The following is a 24,046-nucleotide window of genomic DNA, read 5'->3' on the forward strand; positions in this document are numbered from 1 at the left end:
GTAAGGAGGCAGCTGAAGTGTGGGAGGAGGCAGGCCTGGAAGAGGGAAGAAATGGGGATATGCTAGATATGAACACAACCTCCTTCACAGCTTTGGGCCATCGGTTAGGGAATGGGCAGGGAAACATGGTTGAAAGTTCACTTAGTGCACCAGATACTCTTGGGTCGGCCCTGAAGTGACCTTTTATATTTAACAAAATCAAACCAACAGCACTGGAACAAATCTTGATAGACACATGGCCTGTCACATATTTTACAAACAGAACGTTTGCAGGAAAATAAATCTGGAATAGTCCATTTCCCTTTGCTAATTGGTAATCTGAAGAATGAATTTTATACTACTAGCAAAAGGCAAAATATTTTTTGTTTGCTTATTAAGACATTCAAGCAATTAAATGAAACCCATACATAAGAGAACAGTTTATTGGTTTTTAGCATCACATGTGTAAAAATAAAATACACACAAGGTAAAATACAAAAATAAATGGAAAGAATTTAATATGGATAACAAACAGGAAGGTAATAAATAGAATAAGCAAAAAGGCTTCAATCACACAATTGTTTCACTGAAGTTACAGTAGTGTTTACGGAAACAAGTTTTTAATTTAACTTGAAAAATCACAGCATTAAAAACTAGTATAAAAGAGAATTTTGGCACACTGTAAAGTGAGATTTTATCATTAGTAGCTCACAAAACTAAAATTTCTTAAAAACATTCTGAGGTACTTTTTTAAATCCTAAAAATTAAATGAACATTTCTAGCAACTCACAGTTTAATATTAAATTTTCCCTTTCAAGAACACCGCGAAGGTATTCCAGAGCTGGTAGCTGTGCAAATTCAGACAAATAAAATCTTAAGATGAACGTCTTACAGATCTTTCAAGTTACAGCTGAAATGCACCCTGTGATTTTTGCAATACTGTTTAACACAATATGTCAAACATGAAGCAAAAGCCAACATCTTCAAAACGGCATGAACTGCTTACAGAGTATTTCAAGCTACAATTGATTCCCTGTAAGTTTGCCCCCTTCTTTCCCTCCCATAACTTCAGCATCTTCAAATTACACTCATTCTCTGTGGAAAAAACACACCCCACAAGCTGCTCAGGAGAAGGTCAGCAAGGTATGTAAACCCCTTGAGGACTCTAGAAGCACGTCTACAGGAAAGTAGAAATGCTTGTGCTCAAGTTACTGCTAATTTTCTCTTATACAGTACAAAGAGACACAGTGTAATGGCACTTTTTTTGTACTTTAAACATTTTAAGCATACAGAGGTTGTTTCTGTTTAAAGTAGCTACAAAACCTTTAAAACTAGATATTTGAGTAATCCAATTCTCTTTCAAAATAATTAGTCCTAAAATGAGGATTACAGTACAATATATACATTTCTAACAGGAATATAAAATTATGGCCTATGGAAAAAAAGTGCTGCCAACCTGTTAGATTCAACTCTTACTGCTATTAAAATGTTAGCAGTTCTACATTTAAAATAAACTCAAGTCTTTCACATATAGTCCCCAAAGAGTTTTTCTATGTACAAATTACCTACGCAGCATGTACTAATACTTTAAGCTAATTTGTTTTAAGTCCTTTCACCAACACTGTAGGCCCTCTTAATAGGAGGGAGAAAGCTATAAGACTTATGACCACCACTATTCAAATTTGCTTAGTGCATCAATGGCGCCATAAGCAAGGCACTGCAATGTTTAAAAAAAACATAGCGCCATCACAGTTTTCTGTATTTTATTCACAAATTAGTCACACATCAACATTTGAGGTAATTGCATTGTTTCAATACCAAAATAATTTACATAACTGAAGCGGTACCAGCATGGTGAAAGGTCTTTTTCTCATGACAGTTAAAATCTAGCGTGCACTAGCAATCTTTTCTATTAAGCCACTTATTACGGTCTCCTGATTCATTCTTTAAAAACTAACTCATGTGCAGAGCATACGGGAATACCAAGTATACAGTTTCGTAATCTACTGAATACAGTTTATAGATATCAGCTTGGACATTTTATGCAATCACAAAGGCAAGTTTTTAAAGAGTCAACAGAGTTAAATGAAACTAGCCTCATCTATTCACACAGAAATTGCACTTAGAACTTACAATCCTAATTTTTTAAATGATTTTACATGTTATTCCAACTATTACATGTCTAAGTTATAGTACCTAACAAATAAGTACGAATGTACTTATGCTACCACAGATACAGTATATGGCTTTTCTGAAACAATATGTCTATCCTTATAATGGAAAAGTTAACAGTAGTTGTAGATAATTATATTAACAAGTCATATTGTAATTTTGCTAACTACTTCTTCCTCTTTCATAATTTTATAAGTATGTGGTATATGTTGCCCAAATTGTCCTGAAATGTTAATAAAATGCCTGTAAAAAGAGCCCGATTAAAGATGATTTCAAAATATCAAGAATGCCCATACATTAACAGGCACTGTATAAAAAATATTCACTTAGCCATGCATAGATAGCTCAACAGTGCTCTAAAGCCTGTCACATAGGTCATCCTAAGAAAGCTAGAAAAACCGCTAGCATACATATCGTACTCCATAAGAAAATCTATTATTCAATGTCTCTAAGTGCATGAGAGACGTTCTTAACTTTTATCAACTATTTTAGATTTGAACATGAAGAATCTACAATGAACATTTTACATTTTGATCCACATCACCTGAAATTCTAAATCCCACTATTTAGGAAATATATAATTTATCACTAAAACAGATGTTAACAGAACACAAGTCATTCCTATATTGTAATCCAATTTATGCTATTGAAAAGATTTTCTAGAAACTGAATATAGTTCTAATTTTAAGACTGATTTTGAGTTGACTTTAAATATTTGAGATGGTCCCATCATGAATATCAATCACTTTTAACCATATAGTATCAAATATTTAAAAGAAATATAACGTCACATAAATGTTATATTCAACCCCATCAATTTTTACAAATATGAGCATTATTCTCATAAAGGCGATCAATAGCTTTGCTAGATCATGAATATATCTCACAGCAAAAATATATGTGTCTGGACAACATCTTTTGATACAGAGTTGAGGATCCTGCAAACATCCCAACAGTAACATTTTGAGCAATATCAACTCATCTCCCCTCCTCAATGGATATGGGAAAGGCGAGCCAAATTTACTTGTTCTAAGGGCTCTTTTTACTAAGGTGCACTAGCGTTTTTAGCGCACGCAGATTAGCGCACACTAACCCCGTTAGAACTAACATCAGCTCAATGCTGGCGTTAGCATCTAGCGCGTGGGGCATTGTAACGCACGCTATTCCACACGTTAAAGCCCTAACGCAGCTTAGTAAAAGGAGCCCTAAGCAGGATTGCCAGAGAACTGCTTCAGTCTAACTTTTTGTCTAGTTTTAGCCTTTTCTTTATGTCACCAGCACTGTAACTATTCTGAGCTAAAATTCTATTTTCTATGGATTTGCCTTAATCAATATTGTAACCAGAGGTCAAATCCCGCAGATATTTTTTCTCTGGAAGCAAATGAATTGCAATTTGATCAAATACTAGAGATAATGAATAGCTATACTGAAACCATGCTACCTACCCTACTCCCCTACCACCCCCCACACACAATTAAAAAACTCAAAAGAATCTTATCTCTGCATGGGATTATGTTGCTAACCCATCCATGTAACATGTTAAAAAAACCTGAAAACTAAAGCAAACTATTTTAGAAAGTATAAATTGCACAATAGAAACCACAAACATTATTTAATTATGAGGGGAGTAAAGATGAATGTGCAAAAGTGTTAGGTCTTTTTTTTTTTTAAAAAAAAATAAAGAAAAATGATGCATTAAATGGGGAAGAGTATTTTAACATTTCCTATTCACCCAATCTAGTTTTCCTGGATTTTTTCACCCAAGCATCCATTACTCTCTCAAAGCCTACTTTCCCTTTTGTTCGGTATATCATCTTATCCTCGGTTCTTCACCTTAAACTGCACTATAATGAACAGAAAACCACAGAGTGACTCCCCTATGTAGTGACATACAATTCACAACTAGAAAAACAGAGAAAAATCAGAAAAATATTAAGAGCTACTAAGGATGCGCATTTGTTATTTCATGTTAACCCAAACAATAGGAAACATTTTTTAGAATTTATTTAATTTTTTGTCATCAATAGTAGTTCTATTGCTTAATAATGTGCATTTATCAATATGCACACTATTAATGACAGTCTCCTGAGAAGAAAGCTTTTAAAAAAAATCTGATGAATAATCTTGTAAACAAAAATTTCTGGTTTGCACACCCCTAATAGCTATTACTCCAGGAGGATGAATTGCTGAAAGATATTCCCTGGTCAGCTAATATTGGCCTTCCAACAACCACCCAATCTGAAGCAAAATTGGTAAAAAGCAAACTTTTAACAGCAGCTTGAATAGAGGAGAATGGCACAAGTTCCTATAATTCACCAAAATGTAAACTGTGCTAGCATACATCACAGGACCCCACATAGAAAAGATATTCAACATAACCTATTCATGCACTTCATCTAATGTATATATTATTGAAAACAGAAAATATGAAGTAGGATGCTACACTGGCCACATGTTAAAGACAAGACTCAATACACACAGACATCGGATTAGATTGCACAAAGCAGACCAAGGTGTCATCTCTGTGAGGTCATCTTCTCAGGATCAGAGCACTTCATCTGTGACCTTCCAGTCGAGAAATTAAAAGGAAACTTTTTTTTTTTAAAAACAACCCAGAGTATTACATTTTTTTTTAAAGTTAAAATGATCAGATACCTTGAATCTAATAAGAAAGGATTAGCAAAGATCTGGGTTTTCTAATGCATTATAAAATTCTACTGCATAGAAAAGGTGCAAAGACAAAGCAACATATCTAAGGCAGGGAATAGGCTCAAAAAGTACTAGATAGAAGTGGAATGGGAACAATGTTTTTTCACAGCTTATCCAATAAACACCGATTGAATTTTTTTCACTTCAGGGTGTTTTATCAGTTAAAACTAAAAATGGAAGGTCTATTTATGATGCGTTAATTTATACATCATAATAAAGTCCTTTTTCAATTAGACTATCACCTAGTAAGCAGGTGATCACCTGAAGATGATCTAAAATTAAAAGGTACTTTCAAGAGTCTCAGTTTCAATTAGGCAAATCAAAGATTACAAGAACTGCTATAAAATACAGCATGATGCAGTTCCAGTATAATCTCTAGTGGAAGCAGTTGACGATTCCTCCCTTATTCCCCAGCTTCCACTTAGGAGGGTCAGCTCTTTATGCCTTTAGGAGCCCAGTAAGGGACTGATTCTGTAAGCGGGGCCTGCCACGTGCCAATCACAGACAGGCGCCATTTCCAGAATCGAGGATACTGGTGCTTAGCAAGGACCCTAGGCAATGGAAATGTAGGCCAGAGTTTTTACAGGCCTACATTTCTGGCGCCTAGTGTCCATGCAGAATCACGGCCAGCGGCGCTGCTCTTAAACACGCCCACTTCCGGGCTTCGACATCATTAGGCGCCGGTTCTGGAGAGCGCCTAATTTTTGAAATGAGATTTTGTTTTTTAATGGTGTGTCCCAATTATCACACCACTTAAAAACAATTAAGTTAGGTGCCAGCAGGTGCAACTTTTTTGAGAATCCAGCCCTAAGTTTCTTTACAACACATTTTAAAGTGCCTTTCAAAGTGAGAAAAAGCATTATGATTAACAACATGGTTTACTAGTTTGATCATTAAACTTAGGCCCCCATTCAGCATTATTCTACATTTGCATTGCTAGCTACGCAATATTGGTGTGTGTAAAATTCTAGCTGATGCTTTTTTGTTTAAAAGCATTTGAGCTGGACAATACAAAAATGTAAATGCATAAAGAGTTCCCAAACCCAACAGCAAAATGTTCAAAAGGACTGATAAGTTTAGGGACTACCTACTAGATTACAGTTTTACTTTGTCAGTTACTTTTTTGTTTGTATGACCAATAAGAGAGAGCACATTTTATTAACTGATACTGATGTGTCTAATTGAGAACATCACATTATACCACAAATATGCTCAGTTATATCTTTTGCTCAAAAAGGTCATGATATTCTTGCTGCTCCAGCTCTCTGTTGTACTTTTCAATTTCTCGGTTGGCTTCTTCCAAATAATCATTTATGAACTGGTCCATTACTAGTGGTAATGATATTAAGGAAAATGATTTACAAAGTTAAATTCTATTACCATATAATTATGTTAGAGTACAGGAGTAATTCTGTTGCTTAACCAGCCCTTTAAAAAAAGATCTCAGCTATACAGAAAATGTTGACATTATCTTATTATCCAAGACAGCTGGGACCTATACAGCAATGTAGGGGACTCCAAATCCAGTCTGCAAATTAGTCTGCTTTTCAGTATTTCCACAAAGAATATGCATGACAGGTATCTACACGCAATCCTTCATTGTATTCAAATATAGCTCAAGCATGTTCATTGTGGAAATTTTGAAAAAAAGATTTGGGGAACCTTGCACTCAGAGTCTTCTAATACTACTAATCATTTCTACAATGCTATGTTGCAAGGTGTATGCAGCGCTGTACACAACAGATGCAGGTACCTTCTCGGTCTCTACAGGGCTCACAATCTAAGTTTTTGTACCTGGGGAAATGGAGGATTAAGTGACTTGCCCAGGGCCATAAAGAGCTTGCCCTAGGATCACAATTTGTTGCCCTAACCATTCAGCTACTCCTCCACTCCAATGTGCATGGTATGCATACCAAGACATAAGCTCATATCTGCCAAAATGAGCACATATATGCATCTCAGCTAGATAATATATAGTGCAAATTGGGATTTTGCATGCTCTCTCTACTCTATATGCTATGAGCTTGCTGTGCCTATCATTAAACATCCACTTTGGACTGGGGGTTAAATGTTAGCAAGTAAGACTAGCAATTTAACGTTTAATACTGGGGAATTTCAAACTTTGCAGAATTCACTACCCCAGAATTACCCAATAGGGCCGGTAGCAGAAAACAGCCCTAGTCCTTTGCCAGGCAAGTAGCCCTGAGTGTTCTTCCACATTCTAAAAGCTTCCAAATACAAGATAAGATCCTGTTCCTCTCTATCTTTTGACATTACTCAAACTTGGTTGTCCAGAACTACTTTGGCGGTATATAAACAATAAATTATTATTATATGTAGAGGTATAATTTGTTGGTCAACCCATTTCTGACAGTCTATACTGCTCTCAATTTCAGCAAATTCATCTGGCAGTGTCTCCCCTGGGATAACTACAAACCCTGTGGGGAACCTGTCTGCATGGGCTCCCCAGCCCTGTCTGACTACATCTCTCATGAATGTTGTTTGCTAATGTATAATTTGAAGGGGGATGACTTTTTCCAAATCGGATTGAACTGTCCAACTACAACAGAAAATTTCTAAAGGGTTTTGACATCCAGTAGTCTGTGACTTACAGGTGTAGCTGGAGGGGGGCAGGGGCACACAAAGGGAGCAGCTGTTCCCCAAACGGAATCTGAATGAAATGGCATCTATGCAGATTGGCCCTTCAGCCTTGTAATAGTGCCTATTTTACAAAAGGTCTGGTTCCCTTGATGTCATAACCTGGCTGCCTTGTGTCTACTGTGTATGCAAGATCATTTGTAGAGAATGACACGGGGACAAATTTGTCCCTGTCCCATGGATCTTTCATCATCTCTGTCCCCGCCTCATTCCTTATCTTCACAAGCCTCAAACAGAGTATGTCATAAGTACATGGTTATAAAGACTTGATAAACTATACAGGAAGAGAGCATAGTATTATGAGCCATTTGTTTATATACAATGCTATTTAGTATGATATTATATAGAGTTACTGTTTTTATATTTGCACTTTTATAAATATATTTGAATTGTAGTACATCAATTTACAATTAGTTCACAAATTTAAGTAGTTTTATTAAAGATATATATGTATTTATGATTTTTCCACACTCCAGTGACACTGATGACATCATTAGAGTGCAAAAATATGACCACTGGAATGATTGTAAATTTTAAGCTCAATTTTCAGCATTTAAAAAAAAATTCGAAATTGAGTTTCCAGGTGTAGTAGAACCCGATTGCTTTTAAGAGTATTGTGCTCGTGAAGAGCTAGCTAAACTGAAGGTGGACAAAGCCATGGAGCCGGATGGTGTATATCCGAGGGTACTGAAGGAACTTAGGGAAGTTCTGGCTGCTCCGGTGGCTGACATTTTCAATGCATTTCTCGACTTAGGAGTGGTGCGGGAGGACTGGAGAAAGGCAGATGTGGTCCCTATCTACAAAAGTGGAAGTAAAAGAAGAAGTAGTGAACTACAGGTCAGTAAGTTTGACTTCTATGGAAACTCTTTTAAAACAGACAATAGTGCAGTTTCTGGAATCAGGACCCAAGGCAACATGGATTCACTAAAGGCAGGTCTTGTCAGACAAATCTGATCAATTTCTTTGACAAGGAAACCAGAGAATTGGATAGAGGGAGAGCGCTAGATGTGGTGTATTTAGTTTTGACAGTGCTAAACATAGGTGTCTAATAAATAAACGAGTGCCCTCAGGATGGGCCCCAAAATGATGGACTGAGTCAGGAACTGGTTGAGTGAAAGGCAACAGAGAGTAGTGGTCAACAGAGATTGCTTTGAGGAAAGGGATGTTACCAGTGCCTCAAGGTTCGGTTCTTGGGCCTGTTCTATTAATATTTTTGATAGCGATATTGTTAAAGGGCTGTCAGGTAAGATTTGCCTCTTTGTGGATGATAACAAAATCTGCAAGAGTAGACACCCCTGATGGTGTGAATATGAGGAAGGACTTAGCAAAACTTGAAGAATGGTCTGAAATTTGGCAGCTAAGATTTAATACTAAGAAATGCAAGGTCATGCATCTAGGCTACAAAAACCCGAGGGAATGGTACAGTTTAGGGGATGAAGAACTTTTGTGCACAAAAGAGGAACAGGACTTGGGTGTGATAGTATGTGATGATCTTAAGGTGGCCAAACAGGTTGAAAAGGCAACGGTGAAAGCTAGAAGAATGTTAGGGCGCATAGGGATAGGTATGACCAGTAGGAAAAAGGAGATATTAATGGCCCTGTATAAGACTCTGTTGAGACCTCATTTAAAATATTGTGTACAATTCTGGAGACTGCACCTTCAAAAAGATATAAAGAGGATGGAGTCGGCCAAGAGGAAGGCTATTAAAATAGTTGGTGGTCTTCCTCAAAAGGCTCATGGGGACAGACTTAAAGATCTCAATATTCATTCTTTGAAGGAAAGGTGGGAGAGGGAAGATATGATAGAGACGTTTAAATACCTACGTGGCATAAATGCACTTAAGGTGAGTCTCTTTCAGCTAAAAGGAAGCTCCAGAATGAGAGAGCATAGGATGAAATTAAGAGGTTACAGAATCAGGAGTAATCTAAGGAAAACTTTTTTACAGAGTGGCAGATTATTGGAATAATCTCACAGTAGAGGTGGTGGAGACAAAAACTATGTCTGAAATCAAGAAAGCGTAAGACAGGCACATGGGATCTCTTAAGAAGAGGAGGAGATAGTGAACTCTGTGGATGGGCAGACTAGATGGGCCATTTGGCCCTTATCTGTCATCATGTTTCATTAGAAGAAAAGATCTTTTCATCAAAAGATTAATTTTATATTTTGTAGATATCAATTTATCCAATTGGACAACCAAAATGCGTGCTATGAATTCCATTGAATTCTGGTCCTTATCCAGATAAAAAGAAAGGTTGGCCAAGGATGATCAGGGGCCACCAATAAAAATTTGTTTTCTTCCCTATTTGAGTTTATAATTATGAATTCAATTATCAACTGTATCCATACAGCATTTGAGTTGATTTTGAGTCTCAACCCAGTCAAAACTGACTGGAAGCATCACGGTGATGTCATTAGAATATAGTAGAGATTTAAAACCCAATTGGCCTATTGAATGTTACTGAATGTGGTTGTAAAACTAAAAAAAGGTGGTATATACAGTAAGTCCCAATTCTTTTCCCTAACACAGTAAATAAAAGAGGACAGGGATGACTCCTCTGAGACACCACAGGTAGATAACGAGCTATTATATAATTCCCTCTTCATTTTGGTTTGATACGATCTCTTAGTCAAAAAGCCATGAAACCAACACAACCCCTCTCCTGACAAACCAATCTCTCTAATAGTGTTGAATAGGAGAAGAGAGGTAATGATGCCCCTGTATAAGACTCTAGTGAGATGTCATTTGTATAATTCTGGAGGCAGCATCTTCAAAAGGATATAAACAGGATGACATCGGTCCAGAGGATGGCTATGAAAATGGTCATTAAAAAGTGTATGGGGACAGACAAAGATCTTAATATGTATACTTTGGAGAAAAGGTGGGAGAGGGGAGATATGATAGGGATGTTTAAATACCTATGTAGCAGATGAAATTTAATGTAGACAAATGAAAAGTGATTTTCACACACATTGGGAAGAATAACCCAAATCATAGTTACCAGATGCTAGGTTCCACCTTGGGGGGGGATCAGTGTCCAAGAAAAAGATCTGGGTGTCATTGTAGACAATATGCTGAAACCTTCCGTCCAACATGCGGCAGCAACCAAAAAATCAAAAAAAGATGCTAGGAATGATTAGAAAAGGGATGGTAAACAAGACTAAGAATGTTATAATGCATCTGTATTGCATTCATTTCTGGTCGCCTTAGCTCAAAAAAGATATAGCGAAAACTAGAAAATGTTCAAAAAAGAGCGACCAAGATGATAAAGGGGATGCAACTCCTCTCGTATGAGGAAAGACTAAAGAGGTTAGGGTTCTTCAGCTTGGAAAAGAGATGGCTGAGGGGAGATATGATTGAAGTTTAAAAAATCCTGAGTGGCATAGAATGGGTACATATGGATCGATATTTTACTCCATCAAAAATTACAAAGACTAGGGGACACTAAATGAAGTTACAGGGAGATGCTTTTTAGTTCAATATTTTTATTAGTTTTATAATAACAGTGAATAAAAATACATATACTATGTAACCATGCACATGGACATGTTGTACAAAAGAAGATTGATATCCATCAGATAAAGCTGTATGTGCAATAAACATAGTAATACAGAAGAGAACAGCAAGAACTCAACATAAAAGAAAAAGTCAGTCAGAAATGAAGTGCATACGCTGCATCACGCCATATACAACCAAACAATAACCTGGTGCAAGATTGTAATATCAGAGAGATTCACAAAAATCAATCATGGCACGTCATATTTTATGATATTTATCAATACAATTATGTTCTTCTGCACGGGCTTTTTCAAATTTGGCTACCTGACACACCTGTGTCCACCAAATATGGTAGGACAGATTAAAGCAAGTCTTCCAATTGGACAGAACAGTTTTTATGGTAATAAATAAAAGACATCCCAGCAACTTCTCAGTCCACTTGTCTATTGTCCCTTGTAGTCCATATTTGCCATAGATTACAATGGCTAGGGTGAGATCCTCATCAATCTTGGTGACCATGCTAATTGTATCCCAAATTTTAAGCCAGTTTGATTTAATAGGTGGACATTCAAAAATCATGTAGTCAAGGGCACCCACCTCTGATTGACAAGACCAGCAACGATTTGTGGTCGAATTTGGCAATTTACTGAGTTTATAGGGCGTCCAAAAGGCCCGGTTCAGGAGAAAGTACGCTGATTGAGATATGCTGGCAGAGTGAAGGGTGTGCGAAGATTCAGTCCAGATCAATTGCCACTCTTTCAATCCAACCTCTTTACCAGTGTCTTTAATCCAAATATCTCTTAAAGCAAAGGTGCCTTGAAATTTGGCACCAATGATGTATTGGTACCAAAAAGCAGCCTTACCTTTCTTCCTGGTCTCTACCAGATGATTCAAGGCCGCCAGTGTGGGTTGAGAGTCTTGTAACGTTGAAACATCAGTAGAAGCCTTAATTGAGTGACAAGAGTTGCAGCCACTGAAAATATTGAGATCCCGGGAGGTGGAACCTCTCCTGTAATACAGGAAAGGGGATCCATTCGTTAGCACAATATAATTGACTAAGGGACCATATACCTGCAGATTGCCATAAGACCCAATTAACAGGTTTCCCTTGTATCATAATATTGGCATTGTTCCAAAGACAGATGTGGGAAGTATCTTTCCATCTAATGGTAGCTAGTCCATCAGTTTCCTGAAAAGCAAGTTTAGTAGAATAAGTAGGTTCCCTGTGATTATCAGCTCTGCGGTCACGAGTGAATATGGCCAAGCGTAAATCAGTAATGTTTAAAGCAGCTTTTTCCAAATTAGACCAGAGCATGAATATGGGGACCTGATGATCAGAGATACAGGCTAAACTACATCGCAGAATGAAAGCGGTGTGATAGTCGAAGAAGCTGGGAAATTTGACTCCTCCATCAGTAACTTCACCTTTCAGCTTCTTCAGCCCAATCTGAGGAGTAGAGTTATTCCAGAAGAACTTAGACAGATGAGACTCAATTTTTGCATAAGTATGTTTGGATAGATACACAGGAAGCATGCTTAAGACATGATTCACAACTGGCGCCACCATCATCTTAATGGTGCTCAATCGCCCCCACCAGGTGAGGCGCATCGGAGTCCATTTGGAGGTGAGAGATTGAATGGAATCTAAGATGAATTGGGTGTTGTATTCAACGGTTTTCTCTATAGTCGTACCGAAAAATATACCCAAGTATTTTATTTTGTTAGTAGTCCACTGAAGACCCAGATCAACGATCTCTTCCTTAATCTCAGGACAATTGAGAGCAAGAATTTCAGTCTTAGTCAGATTCAACTTATATCCAGAGACACAGGAGTAGGAGGAGAGAACAGCTAATATCTGCTTGAGTGAATCTGGTGTCACATACATCAGGACATCATCCGCATAGGCAGATAATTTTATTTCAAAACCCCCACAGTGTACACCATGAATATGTGGATGAGATCGTATCACTATCAGTAAGGGTTCCAAAGCGATGTTAAAGAGCAGTGGTGACAAAGGACAGCCCTGTCTGGTCCCTCTGGTGGGATGGAACACATCTGAATATAAACCATCAATGAGCACTTTTGTGGTTGGATTGTAATAGAGAACCTTAACCAGGGACAAGAAGTCAGGTTGGAATCTGAACCACCTTAACACAGAAAAGAGAAAAGACCACTCTATACAATCAAATGCCTTTTCTGCATCTAAGGCCATGGCCACCAAGGCTGTATCAGTGGAGTTGGCATAGTTAATTATATGTGTAAATAAACCAGTATTGTCAGCAGCAAGACGACCAGTCATAAATCCGTTTTGTTTCGGAGAGATGATACGAGGTAAAACAAGCTGGAGTCGTGTCGCTATAGCCTTGGCATATATCTTTGCGTCAATGTTGATAAGCGATAAGGGTCTATAGATCTGAATCAACATTTTATCTTTGTTAGGTTTGGGTAACACAATTATTGTAGCTTCTGTAAAAGAGCCATCAAACTCTCCCGATTCAATGAGATAAGTGTAGAAGGGCAGTAAGTGGGGAAGCAGAAGTTCCTGAAAGGAATGATAGAATTCTGTTGTCAGTCCATCTGGACCATGAGCCTTTGCTTTCGCCATTGAAGATAGTGCTAAGGTTAACTCAGAGCAAGTGATGGGTTTGTTCAGAATGGTGTTATCCTCCTCCGTCAATGTGGGTCGGGAGAGGTCTTTCAGGAAGACATCAGGGTCTACAGTGGAGTCTACAATAGAGGAGTAAAGATGTTTGTAAAAGCGCTGAAACTGGCTCATTATGGCAGAGGGGTCAGTCAATATGGTGTCATCAGCACCTCTGATAGCAGAGATATTGGTTTTGTCTCTTCTACCTTATAAATAGTTAGCCAGACTGCGGCCACAGACATTAGCTTCCATGTAGTAACTGGCTGATTGTGAAAATATTTGATTAACAGCCATGTTACTGAGTGCAAGGTTATATTTATATTTTGTGGCCTGTAGTTGTCGGAGTATGGGCCTGTCAGAGGTGTTGGAACTGTGTTTATGTTCCAGAGATTTTATTTCATGTTCCATATTTTCTAAGTCCTCTGAAGTTTTCTTTCTCCTATGGGCAGCATACGATATGATAACACCTCTTATGTACGCTTTAAAAGCATCCCATAAAATCCTCCAATTCATGTCTTCAGGTTTATTGATGTCGAAGTAGTCCTGGACGGCCCGTTCAATATAGGTTTTGAATTCAGGATCTTGCAGTAAATTGTTATTGAACCTCCATTGGCTTCGAATATGGGGTTTACCGATATCTGCCAAGGTCAACACCACTGGAGCGTGATCAGATAGAGCTATACCCTTTATATTTGATGAGTGAATTTGTTTACAAGGGAAGGAGTAACCAGAAAGTAGTCAATGCGGGAGTAAGAGTTGTGTGGACTGGAAAAAAAGGTATACTCACGATCAGACATGCGCAACAATCTCCAAGGGTCTGTAAGTTGAAATTGGTTAATCAATTCCTGTAATTGAGACCACATTTTAGATTTTTTAAAAGCGCAAGAGGATTGTCTATCAATACTAGGATTATAGACTAAGTTAAAGTCACCTCCCAATTTACACGGAATTTCCATGTGTTTATATAATTGCTCAGCAACAGAGGCAAAAAAATTCAAGTCATCAACATTGGGTTCATAGATGTTCATAATCATCACATGAAAACCTCCTATGTCTAAAACCACCACAGCCCATCTGCCTAAGGCATCGTGCATCTGAGAGAGTATAGTGATCTATGGGCGCTTCCGTATGAGGATAAGAACCCCATTTTTCCTATCTAAGGAAGAAGAGGAAATACTAGGAAATGCCCAGGGCACACTCAGCCTCTCAGAATCATGTGCATTTAAATGGGTCTCTTCCAGTAATATAACATCGGCATGAAGTTCAGTTAGATATGTCAGAATTTTCTTTTGTTTAACATTATTGTTAAGCCCCTTAACATTAAGAGTAACACAAGTCAATGGCATAGCATTGGGCAGTGAAAAACTGCAACATGGTCTTGTGTGGCATGGAAATAAAACAGTATTGATGGCATAAAGCAGGAAAACCTACAAGTGTATCTTGACTGACATTCTAAGCAAACAAGAACAGAAAACAATAACAAAAACATCATTGTCGCAGTGTTTGGAACACGGGTCAGTGAAACCACAGGTAGTGCAGTCCCAGGCCACACAGCGTGAGAAAGTAAGAAACCAACTATCCAGCAGTTCTGTAGTTGGTATGCATGAGTATAGTTCAAAGCAATACAGCACTATAAGAACGAACCCCAGAATCTAAAGTCGCCTCCACAGTACAGTGCAGTGCATTGAATACATGCAACTTCTCCAGGTAGTCAGTGAGGTCCAATGGTCTGATGAAGTCCTTTGTACAGTTGTTATAAGTAACCCTCATTTTTGCAGGATAAAGCATTCCGAATTTTGCACCCAGTGATTTAAGCTTCGGGCGGTATTCCAGGAGAAGCTTACGGTTTTTAGCCGTTTGTTTACTGAGATTGGGTACAAACATTAAAGTATGGCCTTCATACTTTATTGGTGAATGCAGGTGGGCTTTTTGCATAATGGTAAGAACCTGCATGTACTGGAGCAGTCTGACCACCACCGCCCTCGGATACTTGTCGTTAAGATTTTGCTGAGCTCAAATGGCTGAGGAAATTCAACATCAAGTAGTTTTGGGATCATGGTAGTTAGGAACTGGATCATATCCCGGCCCTCCCTCGCCTCCGGTAATCCGAGGATCTGGAAATTACTCCTTCGGGCTCAGTTATTTGCGTCTTCAAGATCGAGCTCCAGACGGTCAATTCGTTTCACGTGTTTCATCAAGGTGGAGATATTCTCGGCATTGACCTTTGTTTTAGTTTCCGTCATCTCCATTCTTTGATTCAGGTCCGTAAGTTCAGCTCTGAATGTCGTCAGCTCCGTCTTAATGTCCGCCATTAGTGAGCGCATTTCCTTCAGTATGATGCAGGCCGTATCATCATCCACCTTCGGGGCAGATTTATCCGGCGATACAGGATCTGTATTGCGCCGTTTTCCGATTTTGGTGGTAGCCATGATGTTAAGGCGAACGGGCAGGAAAGTTTGAACGAACTCGCACAAGGATAAGTTGGTTAATATGGAGTCTGTAGTTTGAATCACGCTGGAGCACAAGGATCAAGTGGCCATACCGTGCGGTGCTCACTAGCGCCCCTCCCCCTCCACAGGGAGATGCTTTTAAAACCAATAGGAGGAAATATTTTTCCATTCAGAGAATAGTTAAGCTCTGTAATGCGTTGCCACAGAATATGGTAAGAGTGATTAACATATCTGGTTATAAAAAAGGTTTGGACAAGTTCTTGGAGGAAATGCCCATAGTCTGCTATTGAAACAGACATGGGGAAGCCACTGCTTGCCCTGGATTGGTAGCATGGAATATTGATACTCTTTAGGTTTTTGCCAGGTACTTGTGACCTGGATTGGCCATCTTAAATACGGCATTCTGGTCTGACCTAGTAAGGCTATTTTTAGGTTTTTAATGCACATGAGGCAAGTCTCTTAACTGAAAGGAAACTCTGGAGTGAGGGGGTATAGGATGAAGTTGAAAAGGGATAGACTAAGAAGTAGCCTCAGAAAATACTTTTCCACAGAAAGGGTGAGGAATCCGTGGAATGGTCTCCAAATGAAAGTAGTGGAGAACAAGACAAATGTAAATAAATAAAATAAAATAAAATGGACAATTATGTCAACAGGAATGAAATATGTATTCTGTCATCAAGTTACCATCATTTTAGTAGCAGAATTCTGGCAGCAAGATCAATTTTTAACATTTTGTACATCGATACCAGGAACATTACATGTAATTTATCATTAAAAAAAAAAATCACACAATAAAAAAATGAAAGGATACATGGGTGATAATCTGATTTGTCTCCCAGGAAATTGATAAACTGAATCCCATTGTAGAAGTATCCAGTTGGAAGAGGCTCCAAATGTCTTTTCATCTGAAAAGTTCAACACCATAATGAACACTGATATCAAAACTTAATCTATTAAGCCTAACATTGTTTCTTTTCATACATAAGGAATTTTTTCATGTCCTTACATTCTCCATCTGTTTTTTAACACAGTTCAGCCTTCCCTTACTGATCTCCAAGTGCATTTAATCTGCAGCTCTTTATTAACTCTGTTCTCTCATCTTCGTTTAGACTTCTGTTCTTTGGAAAGCTGCCCTGTTCTTTGTCCTCCTCTGCAAATCGCTGACTTTTCAATTTCTATCTTGATGCATCACATACCTCAAAAACCCTGTCTGAGTTGGTATATTATATCCCCCTCCCTGGATAAATTCAAGTTCAGATAAAAAGGCTTCAGCAGCCTACAACTTGGCAGCAGAAGAGGCTTTAAACAAATTTGACTCAGACTTAGTACAGGCTTTGAGTGTCAGACCACGGTAGTCATTGATATGTGTAACCCAAACGGGGCAAGTCAAAATTAAGACTCCAACCAAAGGGAATAGAAACCCTTGATATTGGGACCTCAATATACCTAATCTGTCATTTTAACACTTGTCAATTTTCCTGTGCAACTCCACCTCAAATGGTATTAATGAATAGGGCAAGATTAAGGTACAGGCAAATATTCAGAAGGAATCCTCTTAGATGTATTACTGCAATGGTTCCCACATAGAATTTTAAATGGCATAGTAAATACCTTTTTTAAGTTTTAAATTCTTTATTAAACATTAGAGAGAGCAAACAGTACAATAAGTGCAATATAGTCACTGGCAAATTAGATAGTAACATAACATAGTAGACAGCAGCAGATAAAGGCCCGAATGGTCCATCCAGTCTGCCCAACCTGATTCAATTTAAATTTTTTCTTCTTAGCTATTTCTGGGCAAGAATCAAATGCTCTACCCGCTACTGTGTTTGGGTTCCAACTGCCAAAATCTCCGTTAAAACCTATTCTAGTCCATCTAAACCCTCCCAGCCATTGAAGCCCTCTCCAGCCCATCCTCCCCCAAACGGCCATATATAGACACAGACCGTGCAAGTCTGCCCAGTACTGGCCTTAGTTCAATATTTAATATTATTTTCTGATTCTAGGGCCTCTGTGTTCATCCCACACTTCTTTGAACTCAGTCACCGTTTTCCTCTCCACCACCTCTCTCGGGAGCGCATTCCAGGCATCCACTACCCTCTCCGTAAAGTAGAATTTCCTAATATTGCTCATGAATCTACCACCCCTCAACCTCAAATTATGTTCTCTAGTTTTACCATTTTCCTTTCTCTGGAAAAGATTTTGTTCTACGTTAATACCTTTCAAGTATTTGAATGTCTGAATCATATCTCCCCTGTCCCTCCTTTCCTCTAAGGTATACATATTCAGGGCTTCCAGTCTCTCCTCATACGTCTTCTGGCAAAGCATTGATAAAGAAAGCTAAAAAGAATATGAAGAGAAACTTGCCACAGAGAGCAAACATTCATAGTAACAACTTTTTCAGATGTATAAAGCCTATGAGGGAATCCATGGGACTGTTGGATCATCAAGGAGCTAAAGGGGAACTCAGGGAGGATAAGGCCATAGCGGAGAGACTGAATGAATTCTTTACTTTGGATTTTACAGAAGAAGATGTAAGAAATCTACCTAAACCAGAAATGGTTTTCAAGGGTGTTGATGTGGAGTAGCTGAAAGAAATCTCAATGAACCTGGAAGATGTACCGAGCCAAAACAATATGTTAAAGTGTGATACATCACCTGGACTGGATGGTATATACCCCAGGGTACTGAAAGAACTCAACCATGAAACTGCTGGGATGCACCGGGGAGGGGCCTGATTGGCCCAGGTGCCTAAGGCCCCACCCATAGGAGGGGCCTTAGGTATCTGGGCCAACTGGATTCTTCAGTATGCCAATGTGCCTAAGGCACTGCCCATAGGAGGGGCCTTAGGCACAGGCCAACCAGAATCTTTGGAGATCTTTGAGAATCTCAGAAAGAGCGAGAGCCAGAAGGCCTTAAGCATGCGCAAATGCTCAAGGCCCAGGCAACAGGAAGGATCTTTGTTCACCGGCACATCCTGGGGCTGCGTGCCATTGCCAGATGGGGTAAGGCTTCTGTTCAGGCTGGCGGGGGGATGCCGCTTCATGGGAGGGGGGAGCAATGCTGTTCTCGGAGGGGTGGAGCAGCGCCGCTGGCCTCAGGGGTGGGTGGGAACGAATCAAGCGAGTTTCCTTACTTCCTATGGGGAAACTCGCTTTGATATATGCGTAATTTGGTTTACGAGCATGCTTCTGGAACGAATTAATCTCGTAAACCAAGGTTCCACTGTACTAAATTATGGGTACATAAAAATAAAACATGCTCTCAATGGCATACATATTTGTACGTATATATACAATTGTGTCATTTTATAACAGCTACTTTCCACATGTAAACAACACTTTACATATGGAAAATGTTTTAAAGAATTATCTCCCTCTGCCCATATTGAACAGCTTGTCTAAAGGGAAATCAATTTTTTGTCACTAAAGTTCTGCATAATTATCCGTTTTGTATTAAAATTCTAATAAAAGTTCTTGAGATTACTACTACTACTATAAAAAAGAGTTCTGATGAGGTTTAAAAAAAATGTACAGTACTTATATTTTAAATCTTCTCTTAGTGCTTGACTTTTGCTTACATGAATGTTCTTGATCTCCTGCAAAGTCAACATCCCTCTGGTTCTTGGGATTTTTCTCTGAGGTTTCTGTGCATAAATTCTGACATTAGTAAAACATTACAGATATAAAAAAAAAAAATCACTCTCGCTAGAATCAAACCATTAGAAAGAGATACCGAGGGAACATTATACCTGTCCATACAAATATAAAGGAAAAAGTCAGTTAAAGAGCAGCACTAGAAGCTGCTGTGTAGAAAACTATAACCTGCTCTTTGATCTTCATATTATGTAAAAAAAAAAAATAAAAAAATACAATGTTGCCAGCTATACAGTATATATGCCAATTCTTTGGAGAAAACAGACAATGAAACAGCATTTTAGGACAGGTTGGGAAATATTGGACTAATGAATGTTTGCTGATGTGCAAATAACAAGACCGCGAAGCACCAACCTGACCTCAGAATCCTAGTCCTCCCTCTTTCTAATTAGGACTGGGTCAGGAACACCACTGGATGAGGTGATTCAATGGCACAGGGACAGAATGGCTCATTTAAAACTCTTAACCTACAGTAAGTTCTGAGCATGTGTGGTCTTTCCTGCATTCAGCGGACTTGTCAGTCCCTTCTGTTTGGTTTTTCTTACTCTATCAAATGGGCACGAAAATAAAGGTCTCTCCTACTCCAAAAGATTTTGCCTCCAGTCTCTGAAGTTGTTGCATTAAAATATTGCTGTCTAAGTTTATTATTTTTCTTCTATTTCTACAGAAAATATTGTCCTCAATGTGGAAGGAAGACTCTGAAACCCATTTAAGAAGCGAGGGTGAGAGGGGCCCAGGGTGGGGGCACCCCTCCCCCGCTCCTTCCTCAAACCCCCCCTGTCACGCGTGCACCTCCCCTTCCCCTCCCCCATATCTCTAGTTGTTCACTGCTGCGTGCAACAAGAACTTCAATGTGATGCTCACGACTCTCTCTGATGTCATTTCCTATGTGCGGCATCCAGAAGTGACATCAGCAGGAGAGATGACGCGGTCGCGAGGAGCACATTGAAGTTTTTGCTCACAATAGTGAACTAGAGGTACAGGGAAAGGGAAGGGGGGCTGCATACAGGTGAGGGGAGGGGTGGGCCCTTAGGTCTATAATGGGATAATATCTCCTCCTATCTTTTTGGGCACTTGAAGTGCTTGGAACAGAATCCCTTCACTTTTTCCCCTTGTGGACGGGCTCGACCGCACAGGTCTATAAACAGGAAGAGAGCTCCTCTGCAACAGGGTCTGAAACTTTATGCTCTTGGGGGGCAATTTGGAGGAAACTGACACCAATTTTCAATGTTGAAGAGCCCATTTGTATGGCAGTGTTGGAGACTGCTAGAAAACTTGCTAAAGACTGAGAAAATCCATTTTGATAATCTGCTGCTAAAATGCATGCAGGCTAAACCATCGGAAACCAGTTTAGCAAATGCGTTAAAGTTTTGAAACTTTGGGCCTCAGTCTGTTAATATTGCATTGCCTTTAGCTTGACTGCTGTTGGAAAAATCATGATTTCTCTGCTATAACAATATTTTACATAGATAGCAGAATTGATCTGGTACACAATTCCTCCTACCTCCCCAGAAATTACATTCTTTATAGGACTATCAAGTAACTGAGGAGAATGCTGTGCATGCTCAGAATTTCAGATTTATTTTTAAGAGCCTGGGAGTGATGTTCCATGCCAGTTAGATGACATCACCTATTTATGTGTCTGATCAATATTGCTGGTTACTGATGTAATGTCACTGAATAACTGTGGAGGAAAGAACAGATCATTTACTGCTTTGATTTATCTGGCAATAAAGGCAGTATATTAAGTGATAAACACCAACATAAATAGGGAACAGAACTAGATCAAAACAAAATGCTTCCCCCCCAAAAAAAAATGTTTAATTTTGTATCCCTAACCTGTTTTGCACACTGTCTGAGCCAGTTTTTAATCTCCTCTTCCTTAAGAGAACAACCAATGAATACAAGGAAACATTGCTGTTGATTGCTGTCTTGTGTATCAATCTTTGGATCACAAGGAGGGGTTGGTCCCTCTTGCACAGGGATAAGGCTTAGAGAATTTCCTAAAGCATTGTGGCAGACTTCAATCATCTTCTCATTATCTGAAAAAAACCCATAAATATAAAAAATGATCTAAGGTGGATGCATCTTACATTTGCATTTTCTAATGTACAGTTTAATAAGTTCTTTGGTACCAGGTACATTTAACAAAACAAGCAAAAATGAATTTAGTTGATAACAGTTGAAAATAAGCAAATCTAACAGTTTTATAAATATTTCTCATCTTTGTGTAACAGAGAGTAACTTCTGAAAAGAATGTAAAATCTAATATATTCTAATGTAGCTGTTACATGTTATCTAACAATTAGCCTTACAACACGTAAGATTATATATAACTAGTTTTTTAGCCCTTTACATTAACGGGTGATAGAATAGATGTGTAGATTTAGGCATTTCTTTCTGTCTGACTGTCATTTTTTTCTTTCTGTCTCTCTCCCCCTGTCTGTCTTCCCTTCTCTCTTACTTTTACTTCCTCCCTGTCCAGCATCACCCTTTCCCTGCTCCCCCTTTCCAGCAGTAGCCCTTCTCCCTTCCTTTTACCTCCCCCCTATCCAGCAGCACCGCCTCCCTGCTCCCCCTGTCCAGTAACCCTTCTCCCTTCCTTTTACCTCCCCCCTGTCCAGCAGCACCCCTTCCCTGCTTCCCTTGTCCAGCAGTAGCCCTTATCCCTTCCTTTTACCTCCCCCTTGTCCAGCCTGCTCGCTGGTTTGTGGTGTACACATGCGTGGTAGTTGCAGCGGTGCTGTTTCCCTGCTCGGTATGTTTTATGAAGCAGCTCTGGCAGGACCTTATAGCGATAGTGAAAGCGTTGAAAACCGCCACAGGCTCAAGCTGGAGGAAACCACCCCTCTTGTCAGACACGAAAATCGCCACAGGCTAGCGATAGGGGAAGCTTCGCACACCGCCCAGCTGGAGGAAACCACTGCACGCATCGGACTCGCAAACTGCCACAAGCTTCTCCTACATTGCTGGGGAAACCGCTGCACGTGTCGCAAACCTCCGAAGGCCCCTACTGCGCATGTGGCGACATAGAGCCACAGATCAGGGATCACAGCTGCATGGAGTTTCAACTGCGAATGTGTGCTAAGGGTTTTATTATAGCAGATGGTGTTGAAACATGTTGTTAGTTAAGACCCTATAATGAAGTAACAAAAAATATAGCAGGTTGAATAGAAAAGGAATTCAATTACCTGAAAACCTGACTTTGCCAACAATGTGGTATATGTTCCTCAAAAAAGGATTGGGTTTAACTGAAGACTTAATTGCTGTTGAAAAGACAAAAATTGGGAACCATGAACTATTCATCTTAATTTCTTATTTCCCCAAAAGAAAGGATCACACTACTGGGAATTCAGTGTTACAAAGTTTACAGTTTTTATTTATGTTTGAATATTAGCTGAATTACCCAGTGTTGCTAAGGAAATCCAAAATTAAATGGTTGACATATTGGGAAACTGTCAAACAAACTTTTCAAAATATACAGTATATGGGAGCAGATTTATATGGCACTATACCAGGATATGCAATGTTTTTCCAGTAGGTTTATGGGAGAACACACTGTAATTTTTTTTTCTTTACCAATTGTTCTCACAATAGTAAGAAATTAATAACAATGGACAAATAACAGTTGAGAGTACCATTTATTAAACCACTTGGTAGAACTTTCAAGGCCAGTTTTTCCTAAAAATTCTTCAGCACTGGTCTTATTGGTTCCTTTATAAGACTTTGGTATGTCTATGGAAGCTGTTCTGTTAAACTCCTCAAAGCATTCTTTCATATTTACTTTGGATAACATATTAGATATTAAGCTCTATGAGAAGGGCCTAAGGATGTGGCTGCCTGTCTTATCTATAACCTTGGAATATCTCTTCTCTGCAGCAACATCTGCAGAGAATTCTTCTATGCTGTGCTGAAGTAATCTGTTCTGCACATAATTGCTGTGTGGGATCTCTTTGCACTGTGCTGCTGTACTCTCTCTGCCAAAATTTTGTGCTGAGCTTGCTTTTTACTTTGTACTGTTTCCAAACAAAACCTACTGCACCAGCGTCCAGCACTAACCATCTGCAATGCAGGTGCCGGAATCTTCTGTGCCCAGAAAGATCTCTCTGTAGTGGTTACCTTCTGAACCAAAGATCTGTCTGTTTCTGGATTCAGGTTCCACTTGTTTGGAAAAAAGCTTGTGCTTTAAACAATATCTTCAGTGGGGCAATTTCCTTCCCAGTATCTTCCAAAGAGGAATACTTCCTTGGGTTGAGTGCTATTTCCTGTTTCTTCCCTCTGG

The 24,046-nt window shown here is 39.0% G+C and overlaps 1 protein-coding gene across 2 annotated transcripts in view; it reads right to left on the reverse strand.

The window, feature by feature from the left end:
• Nucleotides 1-406: 406 nt before the first annotated feature.
• The window catches only part of C1H20orf194 (chromosome 1 C20orf194 homolog), a 308,395-nt gene continuing 284,755 nt past the window's right edge, over nucleotides 407-24,046 (reverse strand). For both annotated transcript variants that reach the window (XM_033953173.1, XM_033953162.1), the window contains exons 33-37: nucleotides 22,956-23,030; nucleotides 21,604-21,806; nucleotides 19,689-19,754; nucleotides 16,920-17,013; nucleotides 407-6,189 (exon numbers count right to left, since the gene is read on the reverse strand). In XM_033953173.1, coding sequence (XP_033809064.1) covers nucleotides 6,077-6,189; nucleotides 16,920-17,013; nucleotides 19,689-19,754; nucleotides 21,604-21,806; nucleotides 22,956-23,030 — 551 coding nt within the window. In that variant the 3' untranslated portion in view covers nucleotides 407-6,076. The remainder of the gene's footprint in view (nucleotides 6,190-16,919; nucleotides 17,014-19,688; nucleotides 19,755-21,603; nucleotides 21,807-22,955; nucleotides 23,031-24,046) is intronic.

This window comes from Geotrypetes seraphini, chromosome 1, assembly GCF_902459505.1.
Source record: "Geotrypetes seraphini chromosome 1, aGeoSer1.1, whole genome shotgun sequence".
Taxonomy (NCBI): domain Eukaryota; kingdom Metazoa; phylum Chordata; class Amphibia; order Gymnophiona; family Dermophiidae; genus Geotrypetes; species Geotrypetes seraphini.